The 21145-nt window shown below is 44.9% G+C and overlaps 1 protein-coding gene across 3 annotated transcripts in view; it reads left to right on the plus strand.

The window, feature by feature from the left end:
* The window catches only part of LOC115145278 (rho guanine nucleotide exchange factor 18-like), a 70243-nt gene extending 49397 nt beyond the window's left edge, over window positions 1-20846 (plus strand). For all 3 annotated transcript variants that reach the window (XM_029686717.2, XM_029686719.2, XM_029686718.2), the window contains 8 exons: window positions 1858-2036; window positions 6228-6295; window positions 6502-6687; window positions 8727-8867; window positions 9158-9270; window positions 12888-13073; window positions 13302-13509; window positions 20418-20846. In XM_029686717.2, the coding sequence (XP_029542577.1) occupies window positions 1858-2036; window positions 6228-6295; window positions 6502-6687; window positions 8727-8867; window positions 9158-9270; window positions 12888-13073; window positions 13302-13509; window positions 20418-20422 (1086 nt within the window). In that variant the 3' untranslated portion in view covers window positions 20423-20846. The remainder of the gene's footprint in view (window positions 1-1857; window positions 2037-6227; window positions 6296-6501; window positions 6688-8726; window positions 8868-9157; window positions 9271-12887; window positions 13074-13301; window positions 13510-20417) is intronic.
* The last annotated feature ends 299 nt before the right edge of the window (window positions 20847-21145 follow it).

Genomic DNA, 21145 nt, shown 5'->3' on the forward strand with positions numbered 1-21145 from the left:
CTCAATTTCCACTGACTGACATGCCCAAAGTAAACTGCCTGTTGCTCAGGCTTTGAAGCCAGGATATGCATATAATTGGTACCATTGGAAAACACTTTGAAGTTTGTAGAAATGTTAAAATAATGTAGGAGACTATAACACAATAGATATGGGAGGAGAAAAACCAAACATAATTATTTTCTTTGAGAGCCCATGCTCTTACAATGGAACGTATAGGGAAATCATTTAATCTCCCAGTATGCAATTCCTATGGCTTCCACTAGATGTCAGTAGTATTTGTTCATGGTTTCAGGCTTGTTTCTTCCAAAACGAGTAAGAATAATGAGTTTTACTAAAGGAACAGAGTATGTGCGCTTGCGATGAAGAGGACACACACCTGCTAATACCATTTTCCTATTGAACATATTTCTTTCCGTATGAAATATTATAGTTTAGTTACATTACATTTATGGTATCTGGATTAAATAGAAACATATTTTGACTTGTTGAAACGAAGTTTAGGGGTAGATTTTCAGATTCCTATTTGGGCATGTTGAACGACTGGATTACTCAAATCGATGGCGCCAACTAAACAGACTTGTGGGGATATAAAGAAGGATTTTACCTAACAAAACGACACTACATGTTATAACTGGGACTCTTTGGATGACAAATCAGAGGAAGATTTTCAAAAAAGTAAGTGAATATTTAGTCGCTATTTGTGAATTTATGGAACCTGTGCCGGTTGGAAAATATTTTGATGTGAGGCGCCGTCCTCAAACAATCGCATGCTTTCGCTCAAAAGTCTACTGCAAATTGGACAGTGCAGGTAGATTAACAAGAATTTAAGCTTTCAACCGATAAGACACTTGTATGTACCTAAATGTTTAATATCCATAATTTATTTGAATTGCGCGCCCTCCAGTTTCACCGGAAGTTGTCCCGTTAGCGGGATGCCTAGCCTTAAGAAGTTCAATCTCTGGCAACAGCTCTGGTGGACATTCCTGCAGTCAGCATGCTGATTGCACGCTCCCTCAACTTAAGACATCTGTGGCATTGTGTTGTATGACAAAACTGCACATTTTAGAGTGGCCTTCTATTGTCCCCAGCACAAGCTGCACCTGTGTAATGATCATGCTGTTTAGTCAGCTTCTTGATATGCCACAAATGTCAGGTGGATGGATTATCTTGGCAAAGGAAAAATGCTGACTAACATGGATGTAAACAAATGTGCATTTTTTTTAAATAAATCAACTTTTTGTGGATATGAAACATTCCTAGGATATTTTTATATCAGCTCATGAAACATGGGATCAACACTTTACATGTTGCGTTTATACTTTTGTTCAGTATAGATACAGCAGTCGTCTGTATATCTGTCTAGAAAGAGGGATGGGCAACTCCAGTCTTTGCGGGCCAGAGTGGTGTCATACTCCCCCCCATCCCTAGCAAACACAGCTGATTAAACTAATTGCATTCTAAACTGAAGATCATGAATAGTTTATTATTGGAGTCAGGTGTGGTCGGCTCAAATCCCCAAGCTGACAAGGTAAAAATCTGTCGTTCTGCCCAACTGCAAGGCAGTTAACCCATTGTTCCCCGAAGACGTGGATGTCGATTAAAGGCAGCCCTCCGCACCTCTCTGATTGAGGGGTTGTCTTAAATGCGTAGACACATTTCAGTTGAAGGCATTCAGTTGTATAACTGACTAGGTATTCCCTTTTCCCTTAGCTGGGTCAGAAGTGTGATACCAAATCAGTCTCCCGAGGACTGGAGATACCATTCCCTGGTCTCGAACTATGAATAGTGTCTCCATTTTGCTTTCTGGTGTTATTTTCTTTCAATTTGACTTCTAGCTGCCTTCCGTATCTCCCCCAGGACAACAAGCCATCAGTGATCTCCCTCCAGAAATTGATTGTGCGGGAGGTGGCCCATGAGGAGAAGGCCATGTTCCTAATCTGTGCCTCCCCCAATGAGCCTGAGATGTACGAGATCCACACCGCCTCCAAGGAGGAGCGCAAAACCTGGATGACACACCTCCGCCAGGCAGTGGAAAGGTACACACACACAGGTTAAAGAAAAGGACCAGGATGGACTGTATCTTAAGCTAGGTTGAGGAGTGATATTGGCACTATGGTGTACCTATAAGAATGCAGGAATGACGGTCAAAGGTAAGGTTTCCCAGTTCTGGTTCTTTTATTACTAAACTAACAAGGCACAGCACAAGGACTATGTGTTATTATATACTACAAACAAAGCACAAGTGTAAAAAATATATATATATATCTGTCAGTACGGTTCAGATCAGGTTGGCAGAGTTGTGTGAAAAGGGGATTATACTGAACAGAAAAAATAAATGCAACGTGCAACAATTTCAAAGATTTTACTGAGTTACAGTTCATATAAGGAAATATGCCAATTGAAATAAATTCATTAGGCCATAATCTATGGATTTCACATGACTGGGAATACAGATACGTATCTGTTGGTCACAGATCAGAAAACCAGTCAGTGACCACCATTTCTGCCTCATGCAGCGAGACACATCTCCTTTGCAGAGTTGATCAGACTGTTGATTGTGGCCTGTGGAATTTTGTCCCACTCCTCTTCAGTTGCTGGATGTTGGCGGGAACTGAAAAACGCTGTCAAACACGTCAATCCAGAGCATCTCAAACGTGCTCAATGGGTGACATGTCTGGTGAGTATGCAGGCCATGGAAGAACTGGGCATTTTCAGCTGCCAAAAATTGTGTACAGATCCTTACGACACTGGGCTGTGCGTTAATTAAGCTGAAACATGAGGTGATGGCAGTGGATGACTGGCATGACAATGGGCCTCAGGAGCTCTTCACAGTATCTCTCTCAATTGTGTGGTCCTCCCGGGTGGCGCAGTGGTTAAGGGTGCTGTACTGCAGTGCTAGCTGTGCTGCCAGAGACTCTGGGTTCGCGCCCAGGCTCTGTCGCAACTGGCCGCGACCGGGAGGTCCGTGGGGCGACGCACAATTGGCCGGGTTAGGGAGGGTTTGGCTGGTAGGGATTGTCTCATCCCGCACCAGAGACTCCTGTGGTGGGCCGGGCGCAGTGCACGCCAACCAAGGTTGCCAGGTGCACGGTGTTTCCTCCGACACATTGGTGCGGCTGGCTTCCGGGTTGGATGCACACTGTGTGAAGAAGCAGTGCGGCTTGGTTGGGTTGTGTTGCGGAGGATGCATGACTTTCGACCTTCGTCTCTCCCGAGCCCGTACGGGAGTTGTAGCGATGAGACAAGATAGTAGCTACTAATAATTGGATACCACGAAATTGGGGAGAAAAAGGGGGTACATATATATTTTTAAAATTCAATAACCCCACCATTCGAACCGTTCGAATTTGACACCAGGGTCTGCCGTCTGCCCAGCACAGTTTAAACAGGGATTCGAATGGTGGGGTTATTGAATTTAAAAAATATATATGTACCCCCTTTTTCTCCCCAATTTCGTGGTATCCAATTATTAGTAGCTACTATCTTGTACTATCACTTCTCCAGCGTGTCAGTGGCCATTGACATCAGGATCATATCAAATTTTGTCACTTGCACCGAATAAAACAGCTTTAGACCTTACCAACAATGCAGCTCCATTGTCTTGCTTATGTTAAGGGAGAGATTGTTGTCCTGAAACCACACTGCCAGGTCTGTGACCTCCTCCCTATAGGCTATCTCATCATTGTCGGTAATCAGGCCTACCACTGTTGTGTCGTCAGAAAACTTAATGATGGTGTTGGAGTAGTGCTTGGCTACGCAGTCGTGGGTAAACAGGGAGTACAGGATGGGACTAAGCACACACCATTGAGGGGTGTGCAGAGGGCGGTGTTTAGTCTCAGGGTCCTTAGCTTAGTGACGAGATTTGTGGGCACTATGGCGTTGAATACTGAGCTGTAGTCAATGAACAGAATTCTCCCATAGGTGTTCCTTTTGTCCAGGTGGGAAAAAGCAGTGTGGAGCGATATTCAGATTGTGTCATCTGTGTATCTGTTGGGGTGGTATGCAAATTGGAGTGGGTCTAGGGTTTCCGGGATTATGGTGTTGATGTGAGCCATGACCAGCCTTTCAAAGCACTTCATGGTTAACGATATGAGTGCTATAGTCATTTAGGCAGGTCCCCTTCGCTTTCTTGGGCACAGGGATGGTGGTCTGCTTGAAACATGTACAGTTGAAGTCGGAAGTTTACATACACGTAGGTTGGAGTCATTAAAACTCATTTTTCAACCACTCCACAAATTGCTTGTTAACAAACTATAGTTTTGGCAAGTCGGTTAGGACATCTACTTTGTGCATGACACAAGTCATTTTTCCAACAATTGTTTAAAGACAGATTATTTCACTTATATCACAACTCCAGTGGGTCAGAAGTTACATACACTAAGTTGACTGTGCCTTTAAACAGCTTGGAAAATTCCAGAAAATTATGTCATGGCTTTAGAAGCTTCTGATAGGCTAATTGGCATAATTCGAGTCAATTGGAGGTGTACCTGTGGATGTATTTCAAGGCCTACCTTCAAACTCTGTCCCTCTTTGCTTGACATCATGGGAAAATCTAAATACATGAGCCAAAACCTCAGCAAAAAAAATTGTAGACCTCCACAAGTTTGTTTCATCCTTGGGAGCAATTTTCAAATGCATGAAGGTACCACATTCATCTGTACAAACAATAGTATGCAAGTATAAACACCATGGGACCACGCAGCCGTCATACTGCTCAGGAAGGAGACGCGTTCTGTCTCCTAGAGATGAACGTTCTTTGGTGCGAAAAGTGCAAATCAATCCTGGAACAACAGCAAAGGACACTGTGAAGATGCTGGAGGAAACAGGTACAAAGTATCTATATCCACAGTAAAACTAGTCCTATGGCGACATAACCTGAAAGGCCGCTCAGCAAGGAAGAAGCCACTGCTCCAAAACTGCCATAAGAAAGCCAGACTACGGTTTGCAACTCCACATCGGGACAAAGATCGTACTTTTTGGAGAAATGTCCTCTGGTCTGATGAAACAAAAATAGAACTGTTTGGCCATAATGACCATCACTATGTTTGGAGGAAAAAGGGGGAGGCTTGCTAGCCGAAGAACACCATCCCAACCGTGAAGCACGGGGGTGGCAACATCATGTTGTGGGTGTGCTTTGCTGCATGATGGACTGATGCACTTCACAAAATAGATGGCATCATGAGGAACGAAAATTATGTGGATATATTGAAGCAACATCTCAAGACATCAGTCAGGAAGTTAAATCTTGGTCGCAAATTGGTCTTCCAAATGGACAATGACCCCAAGCATACTTCCAAAGTTGTGGCAAAAATGCTTAAGGACAACAAAGTCAAGGTATTGGAGTGGCCATCACAAAGACCTGACCTCAATCCAAAAGAACATTTGTGGGCAGAACTGAAAAAGCGTGTGCGAGCAAAGAAGCCTAAAACCTGACTCAGTTCCACCAGCTCTGTCAGGAGGAATGGGCCAAAATTCAACCAAAATTCCCTTATTGTGGGAAACTTGTGGAAGGCTACCCAAAACGCTTGACCCAAGTTATACAATTTAAAGGCAATGCTACCAAATACAAATTGAGTGTATGTAAACTTCTGACCCACTGGAAATGTGATGAAAGAAATAAAGCTGAAATAAATCATTCTCTCTACTATTATTCTGACATTTCACATTCTTAAAATTAAGTGGTGATCCTAACTGACCTAAGACGGGGACTTTTTACTAGGATTAAATGTCAGGAATTGTGAAAAACTGAGGTTAAATGTATTTGGCTTCTGAATTCAACTGTAAATGCCTTTGAAAGTTGTATGGTAGTAGGTGCCAGGCACACCGGTTTGTGTCAAGAACTGCAACGCTGCTGGGTTTTTCACACTCAACATTTTCCTGTGAGTATCAAGAAGGGTCCCCCACCCAAAGGACATCCAGCTAACTTGACACAACAGTGGGAGGCATTGGAGTCACCATGGACCATCATCCATGTGGAACACTTTCAGCACTTTGTAGTCCATGCCCCAACGAATTGAGGCTGTTTTGGCTGTTCTGTGGGCAAAGGGGTACTCAATATCAGAAAGGTGTTCCTAATGTTTTTTACTCTCAGTGTAGGTCTGTGTCTTGCTCTCTTTTTCATTCTCTCTCGCTCCCTCTTGCTGTCACTCTTACTCGCTCTTTCTTTTGCTAACTCTCCTTTCCTCTTTCTATTCTCCTTTGCTCTCCTCTCTCTCTCTCTCTCTTAGTTGTCGACACACAGAGAGGCTCTTCAGTGAGGAGGAGGCTCGAGCCCCCAAATTCAAAGAGTTCCAAGGTAACTAACGACGGACCGACAGACAGACAGTCAGACAGACCACCTATCTTTGTAAAGTAGTGTAATGTCGATGCTAGGCCATAAGGGTTTGCTCATGCACCAGTCAACAACATTCACATTTGCTCAATGTTTCTCTTTTATTCCATTTATTTAGGAGAATCTGATTACTGAGAACTCTATTCTTCTGTCCCTCTCTCCTCTCCCAGATAGTCTGAGCCAGAAGGATGGCCAGATCGTGGCAGGTCTGACAGAGAAGCTGCAGCTGTTTGCAGACATGGCAGAGTCCGTGGCTGGTCTTGAGGATATCGCCTCACGCTCCCATCTGCTGCTGCGTGGTGACGCCTCAGACCTCCACCAGGGGGAGACGCTGCTCAAGGGAGCCATCACTGAAGGTACAACAGACACAACACGTGCAGTACAGAATACAATACACTGGCTTTTGTTATAGTGTATAGGTTTTTGATCCAACACAAGACAACAAATTATTAATGTAATTCCCAAATCATTCAGACTGATTAGATTAGTTTGTGTTACGTACAGACACCCAACCAGTGGCGATTTTAGCATGTACAACTTGGTGGGGCAAACCAAAAAAAAGAAACTTTTGAGATGCATTCCTGCAAACCCACTACAAAACACAACACTAAACAATACATTAATTGCACTATAACGGTGACAAACGGTGGCCACACACTGTTAGGACCTAAATAAAGGTGTCCCAACACCTTACCACTGCTACACCTGGCTATCAGCGGAGCCTTGACTGGCAGCAAAACAGTTCATTCAGCCTCATTTACTGCCTTTAAAAAAACTGCTGATATGGCTGACTTGCTTAAAGAAATGTGGTTTCTACTGACAATTAAGAGGTACAAAATATGGCTTAAGTGTACGACGAGAGGATAAGAGGCAATCCGTTATTTCGATTAAGACATTAATGAGCGAGCTCGGACAGATGTAGTCAATATAACTATTTGTTCAGCACTTTTAAAATGGACAGCGACAGAATTCTAGAACTTGGGCCGTTCTTACATTATTCTTCCTGTACACCAAGCCAGAACCGTATGATAAATAAAGGGGGCATATAAGCAGACAATGAAAGCTCTTACAATATTCAATGATTACATTTCTCTAAAACAGGCTATAGTCTACATGTGCACCACCAAGTAAAAACAGTATGTGAAATTAGGAGGGGAAACGGGACCAAATGATTACGGTGAGACACATTGGCTACTAACAGCTTACTACACAACATACACTTAGTATTACTTTCTTAGCTACAGTATACATATCTCCCTGGCATATTACATCATTTATGCAGCAGCATACAAGACATTTTTGGACTCAGGAAGGTCCTACGTGGGCAAATTTTGTCCTCAAACTTTGTTATCAAAGTCTGCCATTCTCTGGATTTATGGTGCTTTCAAGACAACTGGGAACTCTGGGAAAAAAACAAGGTTGAATTGTGAATGACGTCAGTGATCTTCAGGTCAGAGCGCTAGAAAGAGGCCCTAGTTCCTGATTTGCAATTCCAAGTTGGATGACCGTTCAAAACGTATTTTCCCAGTTCCCATCAGATTTTCCAGTTCTGAGTTTCCAGTTGTTTTGAGCCCGACATAAATCATGCTGGATTGACACCATGGCCAATGTTGAATGTCCCTATAAGCTTGGAAAAGAGACCACACACCCACTCCACTGAATAGCAGGCTAGTGAATGCTTTGCAACGCTTGCAGTTAGCCACCGATACGTTTTATCTATAATTTCTCTTCATTATTTCTCTTCATATGACAAGGATTAAAAAGTATTTGCCAGTAGATTTTCGACCTTATTCATGATGACTGCTAGCTTGCTAGCTAAGATTTTGAAATATGCTGTTGACATGATCAGTCCAATCAAAGCTGCTGTAAATATAATGTGATTCGACATCATTTTATGTGTGGCCAATGACCTTGAGCCTTCGTGTTTGGGCACTTCTAATGTAACTCTATGGCAGCACCCAAGGTGCTTGAATTTTCGAGCTCTACCCTTAGATTTGTCGGTGACGTAGTGTCCCCATGAGTGACAGAACACTGAGCCAATCATAGCGCAACTAGAGGACATTACCAACCCCTACGCTCCGTATTTTCCACTGGCTTGCCCCATCACCACAGAAAGCACTGAGCTAGGCTGAAACACCTGCATTTTGGAGCATTTGTGCAGCTTTATTAACCCCCCCAAAAATGTACGTTGTTTGCAAACTGATATGTGACACGTATTAATGCCAAAATAACATGCAAAACAGGCACCCCCAACAAAAACAAAAATATGGATTGCAACTGTACCCAACTGTAAAAAATAGTAGGGTTAGCTCCGTCCTCACTACTCTTGTTCTTTCTTAAAACATTATTATTAATATTTATTTCTACCTGCCTCCATCTCGCTCACGCTCTCCAGTGGAGAACCTTCAGAACCTGTTGTTGTCTGGTGTGACAGAGCTAGTGCCACGTCCAGAGGAGGTGTTAGGGTCCGGGGCTATGCCCAGGAAAGCAGACACCTTCGAGGGCTACGACAGCAGCCCCACCATCCTCAACAAGAGTAAGTCCCCTCCACCTGCCTGCCCTGGTCTACATGTGCTCTATCACCATTGTATTCCCATTAGGGCTGATGCAATACCAGAAAACATTGTGTGCTATAGCTTAAATGTGACTTGGGATGTCATCATTAGGATGTTTGTTTCCAACATTAGGGCTGTTTTCCCGCTTTGTGTTTCGTTTCCTATCCACGATACTAACGAGTATTGCAATACTGGTATCGTCCCAGCCCTAATTCCCTGTGTGTGTGTGTGTGTGTGTGTGTGTGTGTGTGTGTGTGTGTGTGTGTGTTAGAAGGCAGTGTGAAGAAGAAGAACTACAGTGGCGGGGACAAGGCCAGAGACAGGAGCCAGAGAGCCTGCTCTGACACCCAGCTTAAGGAGATTCAGGCCCTGGAGCAGCCACCGGTTGGTCACACACACTCACTCACGTTAACAAACACAGAGAAATTGGATGAGGAAATGTCTTGAAAGGACAGACTGAGCCACAACTTAAGTTCCAGGGTGACCAGGGCAACACACTCCCTGTCCCCACAACAGGGCCAGCAGTGTAGCTTATGTTGAGTAAACAGTGATAAGAGCATCACACCAGGTCGTGCAGAAATGTTTTTCAGGGCTACTCAACCTGAACTGTTTGTTAGGTAGCGAACTGTACCAGTATTTCCAGTTAGATAGATTAGATGACCCAGTATTCCAAATGGGGACAGAACAAAAGCTTCTTTACGCTATCATTACTTAGTAATGAAAGAGTAATCCATCCACCTGACATGTGTGGCATATCAAGAAGCTGATTAAACAGCATGATCATTACACAGGTGCACCTTGTGCTGGGGACAATAAAATACCACTCTAAAATGTGCAGTTTGGTCACACAACACAATGCCACAGATGTCTCAAGTTTTGGGGGAGCATGCAATTGGCATACTGACTTCAGGAATGTCCAGCAGAGCTGTTGCCAGTAAATTAAATGTTAATTTCTCACCATAAGCTGCATCCAATGTCATTTTAGAGAATTTAGCAGTAAATCCAACCAGCCTCACAACCGCAGACCACGTGTAACCACCTTAGCCCAGGATCTCCACATCCGGCTGTCGGATCAGCCACCCGGACAGCTGATGAAACTGTGGGTTTGCACAACCAAAGAATTTCTGCACAAACTGTCAGAAAATGTTTAGGGAAAGCTTGTCTGCGTGCTCGGCGTCCTCACCAGGGTCTTGACCTGACTGCAGTTCGGCATTGGTGGCCACTGGCACGCTGGAGAATTGTGCTCTTGACGGCTGAATCCCGTTTTAAACTGTTCCCGGGTAGATGGCAGACAGCGTGTATGGCGTCCTGTGGACGAGTGGTTTGCTGATGTCGTGGTTATGGTGGTTATGGTATGAGCAGGCATAAGCTACGGACAACAAACACAATTGCATTTTATCTATGGCAATTTGAATGTACAGAGATACTGTGACGAGATCCTGAGGCCCATTGTCGTGCCATTCACCGCTGCCATCGCCTCATGTCGCAAGGATCTGTACACATTTCCTGGGAGCTGGAAATGTCCCAGTTCTTCCATGACCTGCATACTCTCGCAGGTGTACAGTCCCACAGTGTCCAAACCTAGAGTTGTATTTTTATCTTCTCTTTCCGTTCCGGTCTCGGTCTCCCTAGTTCTTTGACCTGGTGTTGATGCTCAGAGACTCTACAGCCTGCAGGTGAACAAAACAGCACTACTCACTCACATTTCCCTAGATACCCTCAGTAACAACCTCTCCACATTCACTTACATGCTCATTCCAGTACGTGGCTCTGCTCCAGCCCTGTGTGTGACTGGGCATGGAAAAATCAATCGGTCTGCGGCCTTCTACACTAACCAATGCGAGACGCCAGACCCCGTCTGTCTGCATGTCAATGAAAATTATAAAATTACATCATATGGAGACTGGTAGACTAGTCTTTTGATTGCTTATGGTCCGTGACCACAAGCCTCATGCTTTCCAGAAGTTGACCCATGTATCTCCTCCTCTCCACCAGTCTCCCCAATCCGCAATTAGACGGCTCAGACACAAGAGGTATGTGGCAGGGTCTACAGTCAATCACGGATTACAAAAGGAAAACCAGCCCCGTCACAGACCAGGATGTCTTGCTCCCAGGCAGACTAAATAACTTTTTTGCCCACTTTGAGGACAATACAGTGCCACTGACACGGCCCGCAACCAAAATATGTGGACTCTCCTTCACTGCAGCCGACGTGAGTAAAACATTTAAACGTATTAACCCTCGCAAGGCTGCAGGCCCAGACGGCATCCCCAGCCGCGCCCTCAGAGCATGCGCAGACCAGCTGGCTGGTGTGTTTACGGACATATTCAATCAAACCTTATCCCAGTCTGCTGTTCCCACATGCTTCAAGAGGGCCACCATTGTTCCTGTTCCCAAGAAAGCTAAGGTAACTGAGCTAAACGACTACCACCCCGTAGCACTCACTTCCGTCATCATGAAGTGCTTTGAGAGACTAGTCAAGGACCATATCACCTCCACCCTACCTGACACCCTAGACCCACTCCAATTTGCTTACCGCCCAAATAGGTCCACAGACGATGCAATCTCAACCACACTGCACACTGCCCTAACCCATCTGGACAAGAGGAATACCTATGTGAGAATGCTGTTCATCGACTACAGCTCGGCATTTAACACCATAGTACCCTCCAAACTCGTCATCAAGCTCGAGACCCTGGGTCTCGACCCTGCCCTGTGCAACTGGGTACTGGACTTCCTGACGGGCCGCCCCCAGGTGGTGAGGGTAGGTAACAACATCTCCACCCCGCTGATCCTCAACACTGGGGCCCCACAAGGGTGCGTTCTGAGCCCTCTCCTGTACTCCCTGTTCACCCACGACTGCGTGGCCATGCACGCCTCCAACTCAATCATCAAGTTTGCGGACGACACTACAGTGGTAGGCTTGATTACCAACAACAACGAGACGGCCTACAGGGAGGAGGTGAGGGCCCTCGGAGTGTGGTGTCAGGAAAATAACCTCACACTCAACGTCAACAAAACTAAGGAGATGATTGTGGACTTCAGGAAACAGCAGAGGGAGCACCCCCCTATCCACATCGATGGGACAGTAGTGGAGAGGGTAGTAAGTTTTATGTTCCTCGGCGTACACATCACAGACAAACTGAATTGGTCCACCCACACAAACAGCATCGTGAAGAAGGCGCAGCAGCACCTCTTCAACCTCAGGAGGCTGAAGAAATTTGGCTTGTCACCAAAAGCACTCACAAACTTCTACAGATGCACAATCGAGAGCATCCTGTCGGGCTGTATCACCGCCTGGTACGGCAACTGTTCCGCCCACAACCGTAAGGCTCTCCAGTGGGTAGTGAGGTCTGCACAACGCATCACCGGGGGCAAACTACCTGCCCTCCAGGACACCTACACCACCCGATGTCACAGGAAGGCCATAAAGATCATCAAGGACAACAACCACCCGAGCCACTGCCTGTTCACCCCGCTATCATCCAGAAGCGAGGTCAGTATAGGTGCATCAAAGCGGGGACCGAGAGACTGAATAACAGCTTCTCTCTCAAGGCCATCAGACTGTTAAACAGCCACCACTAACATTGAGTGGCTGCTGCCAACACACTGACTCAACTCCAGCCACTTTAATAATGGGAATTGATGGAAATTGATGTAAAATATATCACTAGCCACTTCAAACAATGCTACTTAATATAATGTTTACATACCCTACATTATTCATCTCATATGTAAATACTGTACTCAATACCATCTACTGCATCTACTGCATGCCGTTCTGTACCATCACTCATTCATATATCTTTATGTACATATTCTTTATCCCTTTACATTTGTGTGTATAAGGTAGTAGTTTTGGAATTGTTAGGCTAGATTACTCGTTGGTTATTACTGCATTGTCGGAACGAGAAGCACAAGCATTTCGCTACACTCGCATTAACATCTGCTAACCATGTGTATGTGACAAATACATTTGATTTGATTTTGATTTGATTTAGGCCATCATCACCCAGCAAGACCGCCACATCAAGCTGCAGCGCAGCTCCCTCACTGAGCGTGCCTCCTTCCCTGGCCGTCACCGTGGCAACGTGCTCATGGAGCAGGAGAAACAGAGGATGCTGGCCCTGCAGAGGGAGGAGCTGGCCAGCTTCCACAAGTTGCAATTACTGCACCGACAGGAGCAGGTGGGACACAGTCGAAATTAGATTTATGGTTGCCCTCCAGTTTGTCTTCATTACAATTGCACTATGTAGATCATTAAATCTCATAATACTAGTAAAAGGGAACCACCTTAATACGATCATGATAATTCCCGCCAAAACAAGACGACCTCAAACTCACCCTGTGACTTTTACTTAATGGAGTATTATTCCAGTCTGTATTCAGTCAGGTTGAATCTTGTTTCTACCCAGGCTCGTTGGGAGAGCGAGCGGGAGCGCCACCGATTGCAGGCAGAGGCCGCAGAGGACAGTCTGAGGCAGAGAGAGGAGGAGTGCAGGAGGCTGGAGGAGAAGAGAGAGGAGCTGGAGAGACAGAGGGAGATGTACCAACAGGATCTGGAGAGACTGAGGGAGTCGACCCTCAACGTCAAGAAGGAACGCCTGGGGCAAGACAATCGAGGTGGGTGGCGATGTTTTTATTTTACCTGGCAAGTCAGTTAAGAATACTTATTTACAATGCCAGCCTACCGGAGAACAGTGGGGCAGAACGACAGATTTTTACCTTGTCAGCTTGGGGATTCGATCCAGCAACCTTTTGGCCCAACGCTCTAACCACTAGACTACCTGCCGCCCCTAACGCATACACACACAATCCCACGTATACACACACGCAATCCCACGTATACACACACGCAATCACACGCATACACACACTTATACCCTAGATCCATGTGAATCGCTGTGCTATCCATACCTGCACATGGCTTACATGGCCCAACCCTACAACTCAATGGTGGTTCCCAATGAAAGCTTTTGGAGTTGTCTGGTGACCTACCAAGTGAACAAAACCAAATTCACCAAGCTATAACCTAAAAAGAGTGGTTGGCCCTGATCTGCCATTTTGGAAGTTCACACTTCCCTATACTCTCTTGGGGGCTACAAAGAATCAGAATCACCGTAAGTCGAATTGTGTCATCGTCCGTAAATGTTAGTTTTAAAGGAAGTTTGCTGCAATTCGACATATTTTGCCATGGGGTGGATCGAAGATTTAGCGATTTCATATCTAATTTCATGCAATTCTACTCATTTTTCTGTCAATGGGGCCCCCCTTGCAGTAATCATTCGACCATGATTACTGCAAGTTTAGATAGCAGCATACCACCCTGCATCCCAGTGCTGGCTTGCCTTTGAAGCTAAGCAGGATTGGTCCTGGTCGGTCCCTGGATGGGAGACCAGATGCTGCTGGAAGTGGTGATGGAGGGCCTGTAGGAGGTGTTCTTTTCTCTGGTCCAAAAAATATCCCAATGCCCCAGGGCAGTGATTGGGGACATTGCCCTGTGTAGGGTGCCTTCTTTCGGTTTGGGACGTTGAACGGGTGTCCTGACTTCTCTGTAGTCACTAAAGATCCCATGACACTTACCATAAGAGTAGGGGTGTTAACCCCTGTGTCTTACCTGGTAAAATAAGGGATAAATAAAAAATAACTTAACAATCTTAACAAACTTAAAAATATGTTATTGGATTCATTTCTGGAGGTGGAAATTATATGTCAGCATAATTTTATTTTCATACAATTTGGAGTAGAATGTCCTTTCAAAAAGTCCATCTACATAGAAATTATCCTGGCGAGGACCCCGGAACCCCTAAGCAAGAGGACTGGAATTGGTCAAACTCGCAGTTTAATACATGTACAAAATTATCCTCTGGCCTCCCGAGTGGTGCAGTGGTCTAAGGCACTGCATCACAGTGCTAGCTGTGTCACTAGAGATTCTGGGTTTGAGTCCAGGCTTTGACGAAGCCGGCCACGGCTGGGAGACCCATGGGGTGGCGCACAATAGAGGAGGGTTTGGCCGGCAGGGATGTCCTTCTCCCATTGTGCACTAGCGACTCCTGTGGCGGGCCGGGTGCAGTGTACGGTTGCCAGGTGCACGGTTTTTCTTCCGACACATTGGTGCCGCTGGCTTCTGGGTTAAGTGGGCATTATGTCTTGGTTGGGTTGTGTTTTGGAGGACGCATGGCTCTCGACCTTCGCCTCTCCCGAGTCCGTACGGGATTTGCAGCAATGAGACAAGACTGTAACTACCAATTGGAAACCAGGAAATTGGGGAGAAAACAGGGTACATTTTATATAATTTTATATTAAAACATAATAACAATTATCCTTTTCCCAAAAAGCATACGTTTTTTACATGAAAGGGGAGGTTAACTTGGCCCCGCAGACAATCGATCTGAGATCAACTTAAATTTCAGTGATGGTATTTTTTGTTGTTGCTGTAACCCCTGCCTCTCTCTCTACCCTCCCTGGCCTTTCTCCCTAACCCCCCTTGTACTCCCTAACCTCCTTCACCTTCCTGGCATCAGCTAAATATTATATGAAAAATCATCGGCCCTGAGCTAGAGGCTCTAAACAACGTGTTCTGTGCAGGAAAAAGGACTTGGGTCTGTCTGCCCCCCAGACACACACACCCATGCCACCTCCCTGAGCCTGTTTACTGATAGGCAGTGTGATAACAATAGCAGCAGCCCAGCTGAGGGGAAACACACACACACCCTGATATCTCAGTACAGTTCTACCCAGTCATCCAGGAAGCCACCCACACAGGCAAAGCAGTCTTTCTCTCTCCTTCCTTTTCTCTTTCCTTCTCAATTTCTCTTTTACTGTTAAGCACAATGCGTTGTATTGTGTGTGAGTTTCAGGGAAGAGGACACTTAAGGAAGTTGTGCTGTAATTTCAGCTATAGTGTTAGTAGATATGTCTGTGTGAAAGCTATCATACCCAAGACTGGGTTCAATGGTTATATAGTGTTGCTCTTTCCGTTCAGCAACAAGGTATGTTTTTAGATAGTCTTCAGAGGTTGCTTCAACTGAGTTGCCTACATAAATACTTGATGAATAAACCGCACACATACAATGACCCAGTCAATACTGATTGAGGTTGTCTCTGTCTGAGGTCATCAGTGCCACTTTGCTGTCTGCCACTCCTTATTGGTCAACAGATGTGTGTCCATTTTCTAATTGACCTATAGAGGCGTGTCTGTCTTTTTTGACTGAACACTTATCTCCCAAACAAGAAAATGCTCATCCAGAAGCAGCGCTCCTAGTGGCCGTGGACTTTAATGCAGGCAAACTTAAATATGTTTTACATCCTTTCTACCAGCATGTCACATCCAGAGGAAAAAAACTCTACACCACCTTTACACCACACACAGAGACGCGTACAAAGCTCTCCCTCGCAATCCAGTTGGATAATTTGACCATATTTCTATCCTCCTGATTCTTGCTTACAAGCAAAAACTAAAGCAGTAAGTACCAGTGACTTGCTCAATACGGAAGTGGTCAGTTGACGTGGATGCTACGCTACAGGACGGTTTTGCTAGCACAGACTGAAATATATTTTAGGATTCATACAATGGCATTGAGGAGTATACCACCTCAGTCACCGGCTTCATCAATAAGGGCATCGATGTTGTTGTCCCCACAGTGACCGTACATATCCCAACCAGAAGCCATGGATTGCAACATCCGCTCTGAGCTAAAGGTTAGAGCTGCCGTTTCAAGGAGCGGGACACTAATCTGGAAGCTTATAAGAAATCCCGCTATGCCCTCAGACAAACAATCAACCATCAGGCAAAGCATCAATACAGGGCTAAGATTGAGTCCTGACACTCGTCGGATGTGGCTGGGCTTGCAAACTATTACGGACTACAAAGAGGAAACCCAGCCGCGAGCTGCCAAGTGACGTGAGCCTAACAGATGGGCTAAATGCCTTTTATGCTCGCCTCGAGGAAAGCAACACTGAAGCATGCATGAGAGCACCAGCTGTTCTGGACGACTTTGTGATCACACTCTCCATATCTGATGTGAGCAAGATCTTTAAACATGTCAACATTCACAAGGCCGCGGGGCCAGACAGATTACCAGGACGTGTCCTCATAGAGCATGTCCTTTCTCATTGACCTGGCCCGGGTATCTTGGAAGGAAATTGACCTCATCCCGTCAGTAGAGGATGCCTGGTTATTCTTTAAAAGTGCCTTCCTCACAATCTTAAATAAGCATACCCCATTCAAAAAATGTAGAACCAGGAACAGATATAGACCTTGGTTCACTCCAGGCCTGACTGCCCTTGACCAGCAGAAAAACATCCCGTAGCGTACTGCATTAGCATCGAATAGCCCCCTTGAAATGCAATTTTTCAGGGAAGTTAGGAACCAATATACACAGGCAGTTAGGAAAGCTAAGGCTAGCATTTTCATCCAGAAATTTGCATCTTGTAGCACAAACTCAAAAAAGTTCTGGGACACTGTAAAGTCGAAGGAGAATAAGAGCACCTCCTCCCAGATGCCCACTGCACTGAGGCTAGGAAACACTGTCACCACCGATCAATCCACCATAATTGAGAATTTCAAAAAGCATTTTTCTACGGCTGGCCATGCTTTCCACCTGGCTACCCCTACCCCGGTCAACTGCCCTGCACTCCCCACAGCAACTCGCCCAAGCCTCCCCCATTTCTCCTTCATCCAAATCCAGATAGCTGATGTTCTGAAAGAGCTGCAAAATCTGGACCCCTACAAATCAGCCGGGACAGACAATCTGGACCCTCTCTTTCTAAAATGATCTGCCAAAATTGTTGCAACCCCTATTACTAGCCTGTTCAACCTCTCTTTCGTATCGTCTGAGAATCCTAAAGATTGCAAAGCTGCCGCGATCATCTCCCTCTTCAAAGGGGGAGACACTCTAGACCCAAACTGCTACAGAACTATATCTATCCTACTCTGCCTATCTAAGGTCTTCGAAAGCCAAGTTAACAAACAGATTACTGACCATTTCAAATCCCACCGTACCTTCTCCGCTATGCAATCTGGTTTCAAAGCTGGTCATGGGTACACCTCAGCCACGCTCAAGGTCCTAAACAATATCATAACCGCCATCGATAAGAGACATCACTGTGCAGCCGTCTTCATCGAACTGGCCAAGGCTTTCGACTCTGTCAATCACCACATTCTTATCGGCAGACTTAACAGCTTTGTGTCTGGTTAGACTGTAAATTCTCCTTCCAGACACGCATTAAGCATCTCCAATCCAAAATTAAATCTAGAATCGGCTTCCTATTTCGCAACAAAGCATCCTTCACTCATGCTGCCAAACATACCATCGTAAAACTGACCATCCTACTGATCCTCGACTTTGGCGATGTCATTTACAAAATAGCCTCCAACACTATTCAACAAATTGGAATGCGGTCTATCACAGTGCCATCTGTTTTGTCACCAAAGCCCCATATACTACCCACCACTGCGACCTGTACGCTCTCGTTGGCTGGCCCTCGCTTCATACTAGTCTCCAAACCCACTGGTTCCAGGTAATCTACAAGTCTTTGCTAGATAAAGCCCCGCCTTATTTCAGCACACTGGTCACCATAGCAGCATCCACCCGTAGCACGCGCTCCAGCAGGTATATCTCACTGGTCGCCCCCAAAGCCAAATCCTCCTTTGATCGCCTTTCCTTCCAGTTCTCTGCTGCCAATGACCGGAACGAACTGCAAAAATCACTGAAGCTGGAGACTCTTTTCTCCCTCACTAGCTTTAAGCACCAGCTGTCAGAACAGCTCACAGATCACTGCACCTGTACATAGCTGATCTGTAAATAGCCCATCCACCTATCTCATCCCTTAATGTATTTATTTATTTATCTTGCTCCTTTGCACCCCAGTATCTCTACTTGCACATTCATCTTCTGCACATCAATCACTCCAGTGTTTAATTCGTATATTGTAATTACTTTGCCATCATGGCCTATTTATTGCCTTACCTCCCTTATCTTACCTTATTTGCACACACTGTATATAGACTTTTTCTACTGTATTATTGACTGTATGTTTGTTTATTCCATGTGTAACTCTGTGTTGTTGTATGTGTCGAACTGCTTTGCTTTATCTTGGCCAATGTGTCAATGAGAACTTGTTCTCAACTAGCCTACCTGGTTAAATAAAGGTGAAATAAAAATGTGCAGACCAGCTGGCCGAGTCTGTAATACCTAATACCTATGTTTCAACCAGACCACCATAGTCCCTGTGCCAAAGAAAGCGAAGGTAACCTGCCTAAATGACTACTTCCCCGTAGCACTCATGTCTGTAGCCATGAGGTGCTTTGAAAGGCTGGTCATGGCTCACATCAACACATCAACACCATTATCCCAGAAACCCTAGACCCACTCCAATTTGCATAACGCCCCAACAGACAACTCAATCGCACTCCACACTTCCCTTTCCCACCTGGACAAAAGGAACACTTATGTGAGAATGCTGTTCATTGACTACAGCTCAGCGTTCAACACCATAGTGCCCACAAAGCTCATCATTAAGCTAAGGACCCTGGGACTAAACACCTCCCTTTGCAACTGGATCATGGAATTCCTGACGGGCCTCCCCCAGGTGGTAAGGGTAGGCAACAACGCATCTGCCACGCTAATTGAGGGGCCCCTCTGGGGTGTGTGCTCAGTCCCCTCCTGTACTCCCTGTTCACCCACGGCTGCTTGTTCAAGCACGAATCCAACACGAATCATTAAGTTTACTGACGACAATGGTGGTTGGCCTGATCACCGTCAACGAATAGACAACCTAAAGGGAGGATGTCAGAGAGACCTGGCAGTGTGGTGCCAGGACAACAACCTCTCACTCAAATTGAGCAAGACAAATGAGATGATCGTGGACTACAGGAAAAGGAGGGCTGAACACGCCACCGTTCACATCAAATGGGCTGTAGTAGAGCAGGTCGAAATCACCAAAAACTATCATGGTCCAAACACACCAAGAAAGTCATGAAAAGGGCAGTACAACTCCCTTTCCCCATGATCCTCAAAAAGTTGACTGGTTGCATCACTCCCTGGTATTGCAACTGCTAGGCATCTGACCGTAAGGCACTACAGAGGGTAGTGTGTAACAGCCCAGTACATCACTGGCGTCAAGATTCCTGCCATCCAGGACCTTAATACTAGGTTTGTCAGAGGAAGGCCTTGACTTGGTATCAGTACCCCCAGTATAAAGCCTCATTATTGTTATTTTAACGTTACTTTTTAAAGCATTTTTTACTTTAGTTTATTTAGTCATATTTTCTTAACTCTATTTTCTTTAAACTGCATTGCTGGTTAAGGGCTTGTAAGTAGGCAGTAAGGTCTACATCAATTGTATTTGGCGCATGAGACAAATACGATTTGATTTGATTTTAGTCTTCCTGGGGTTCGAACACGCAATTAAAATAACATTACAGACAGAATAATTTACAGTTTACATTGAAAGATGGAGACAAAAGGGATGCACATTTCTGTCAATTTTGCTGCCGACCCTCATTAACTGTTATTTTTTTCCCACAGACTAAAATGACATGACCTATAGAAAATAAAAGATGGAGGCGCTTTCCATTCATTCCATGCACCACGGAGCTCCGCTGACTATGCCTGTTTAGGATAATCTTTGGCGCTGCATTTGTGGCGCTGTCAATTCCAAGGTGATGAATCCCGGCCCAGGTTCAGCATTGCATTCGCTGATGTCGGCATTTTAAACGGCTTTGTGACTTGATAACCTATATTTAGAGGCATTAATAGGGCCTACATTTCATTAAAGCTATGGTTTTGATGCATTTGATTTATCAACATAGAATTTTGTTGTATTGAGAGAGAATTTTCTTAGACGATTTGAATAAAATTGATCAGACATTTCGTAAATTCAAATGCACATTTTTACTCCTTTTTAGCACCCTGGCAGATTAACTTGACTAAATAAAATCATGTTTCCCCTGATAACCTACTCCTGTGTGAATTGCATGCGTACGAGGAACAGACGTTTTCATGGAGAAGCAGCCAAATGTTAAAACCTTTTTAATTTAATTTTCTAAATTAAAACATTTATTTAAATGTGATATTAAAGGCATTTTGAAATAAATATTATACCATTTCGCATATTCTATTCTTCAAAAAGATTTTTCATAAATATGCAAAAAAATGAATGGTTTTGTTTATTCTAATACTCTCAATAAGACAATGACTGAAACAACATTTGGCTACTATTATCCTACAATATATGCTAATTTTAACAACACTGT

This window comes from Oncorhynchus nerka, linkage group LG17 (assembly GCF_034236695.1).
Source record: "Oncorhynchus nerka isolate Pitt River linkage group LG17, Oner_Uvic_2.0, whole genome shotgun sequence".
Taxonomy (NCBI): domain Eukaryota; kingdom Metazoa; phylum Chordata; class Actinopteri; order Salmoniformes; family Salmonidae; genus Oncorhynchus; species Oncorhynchus nerka.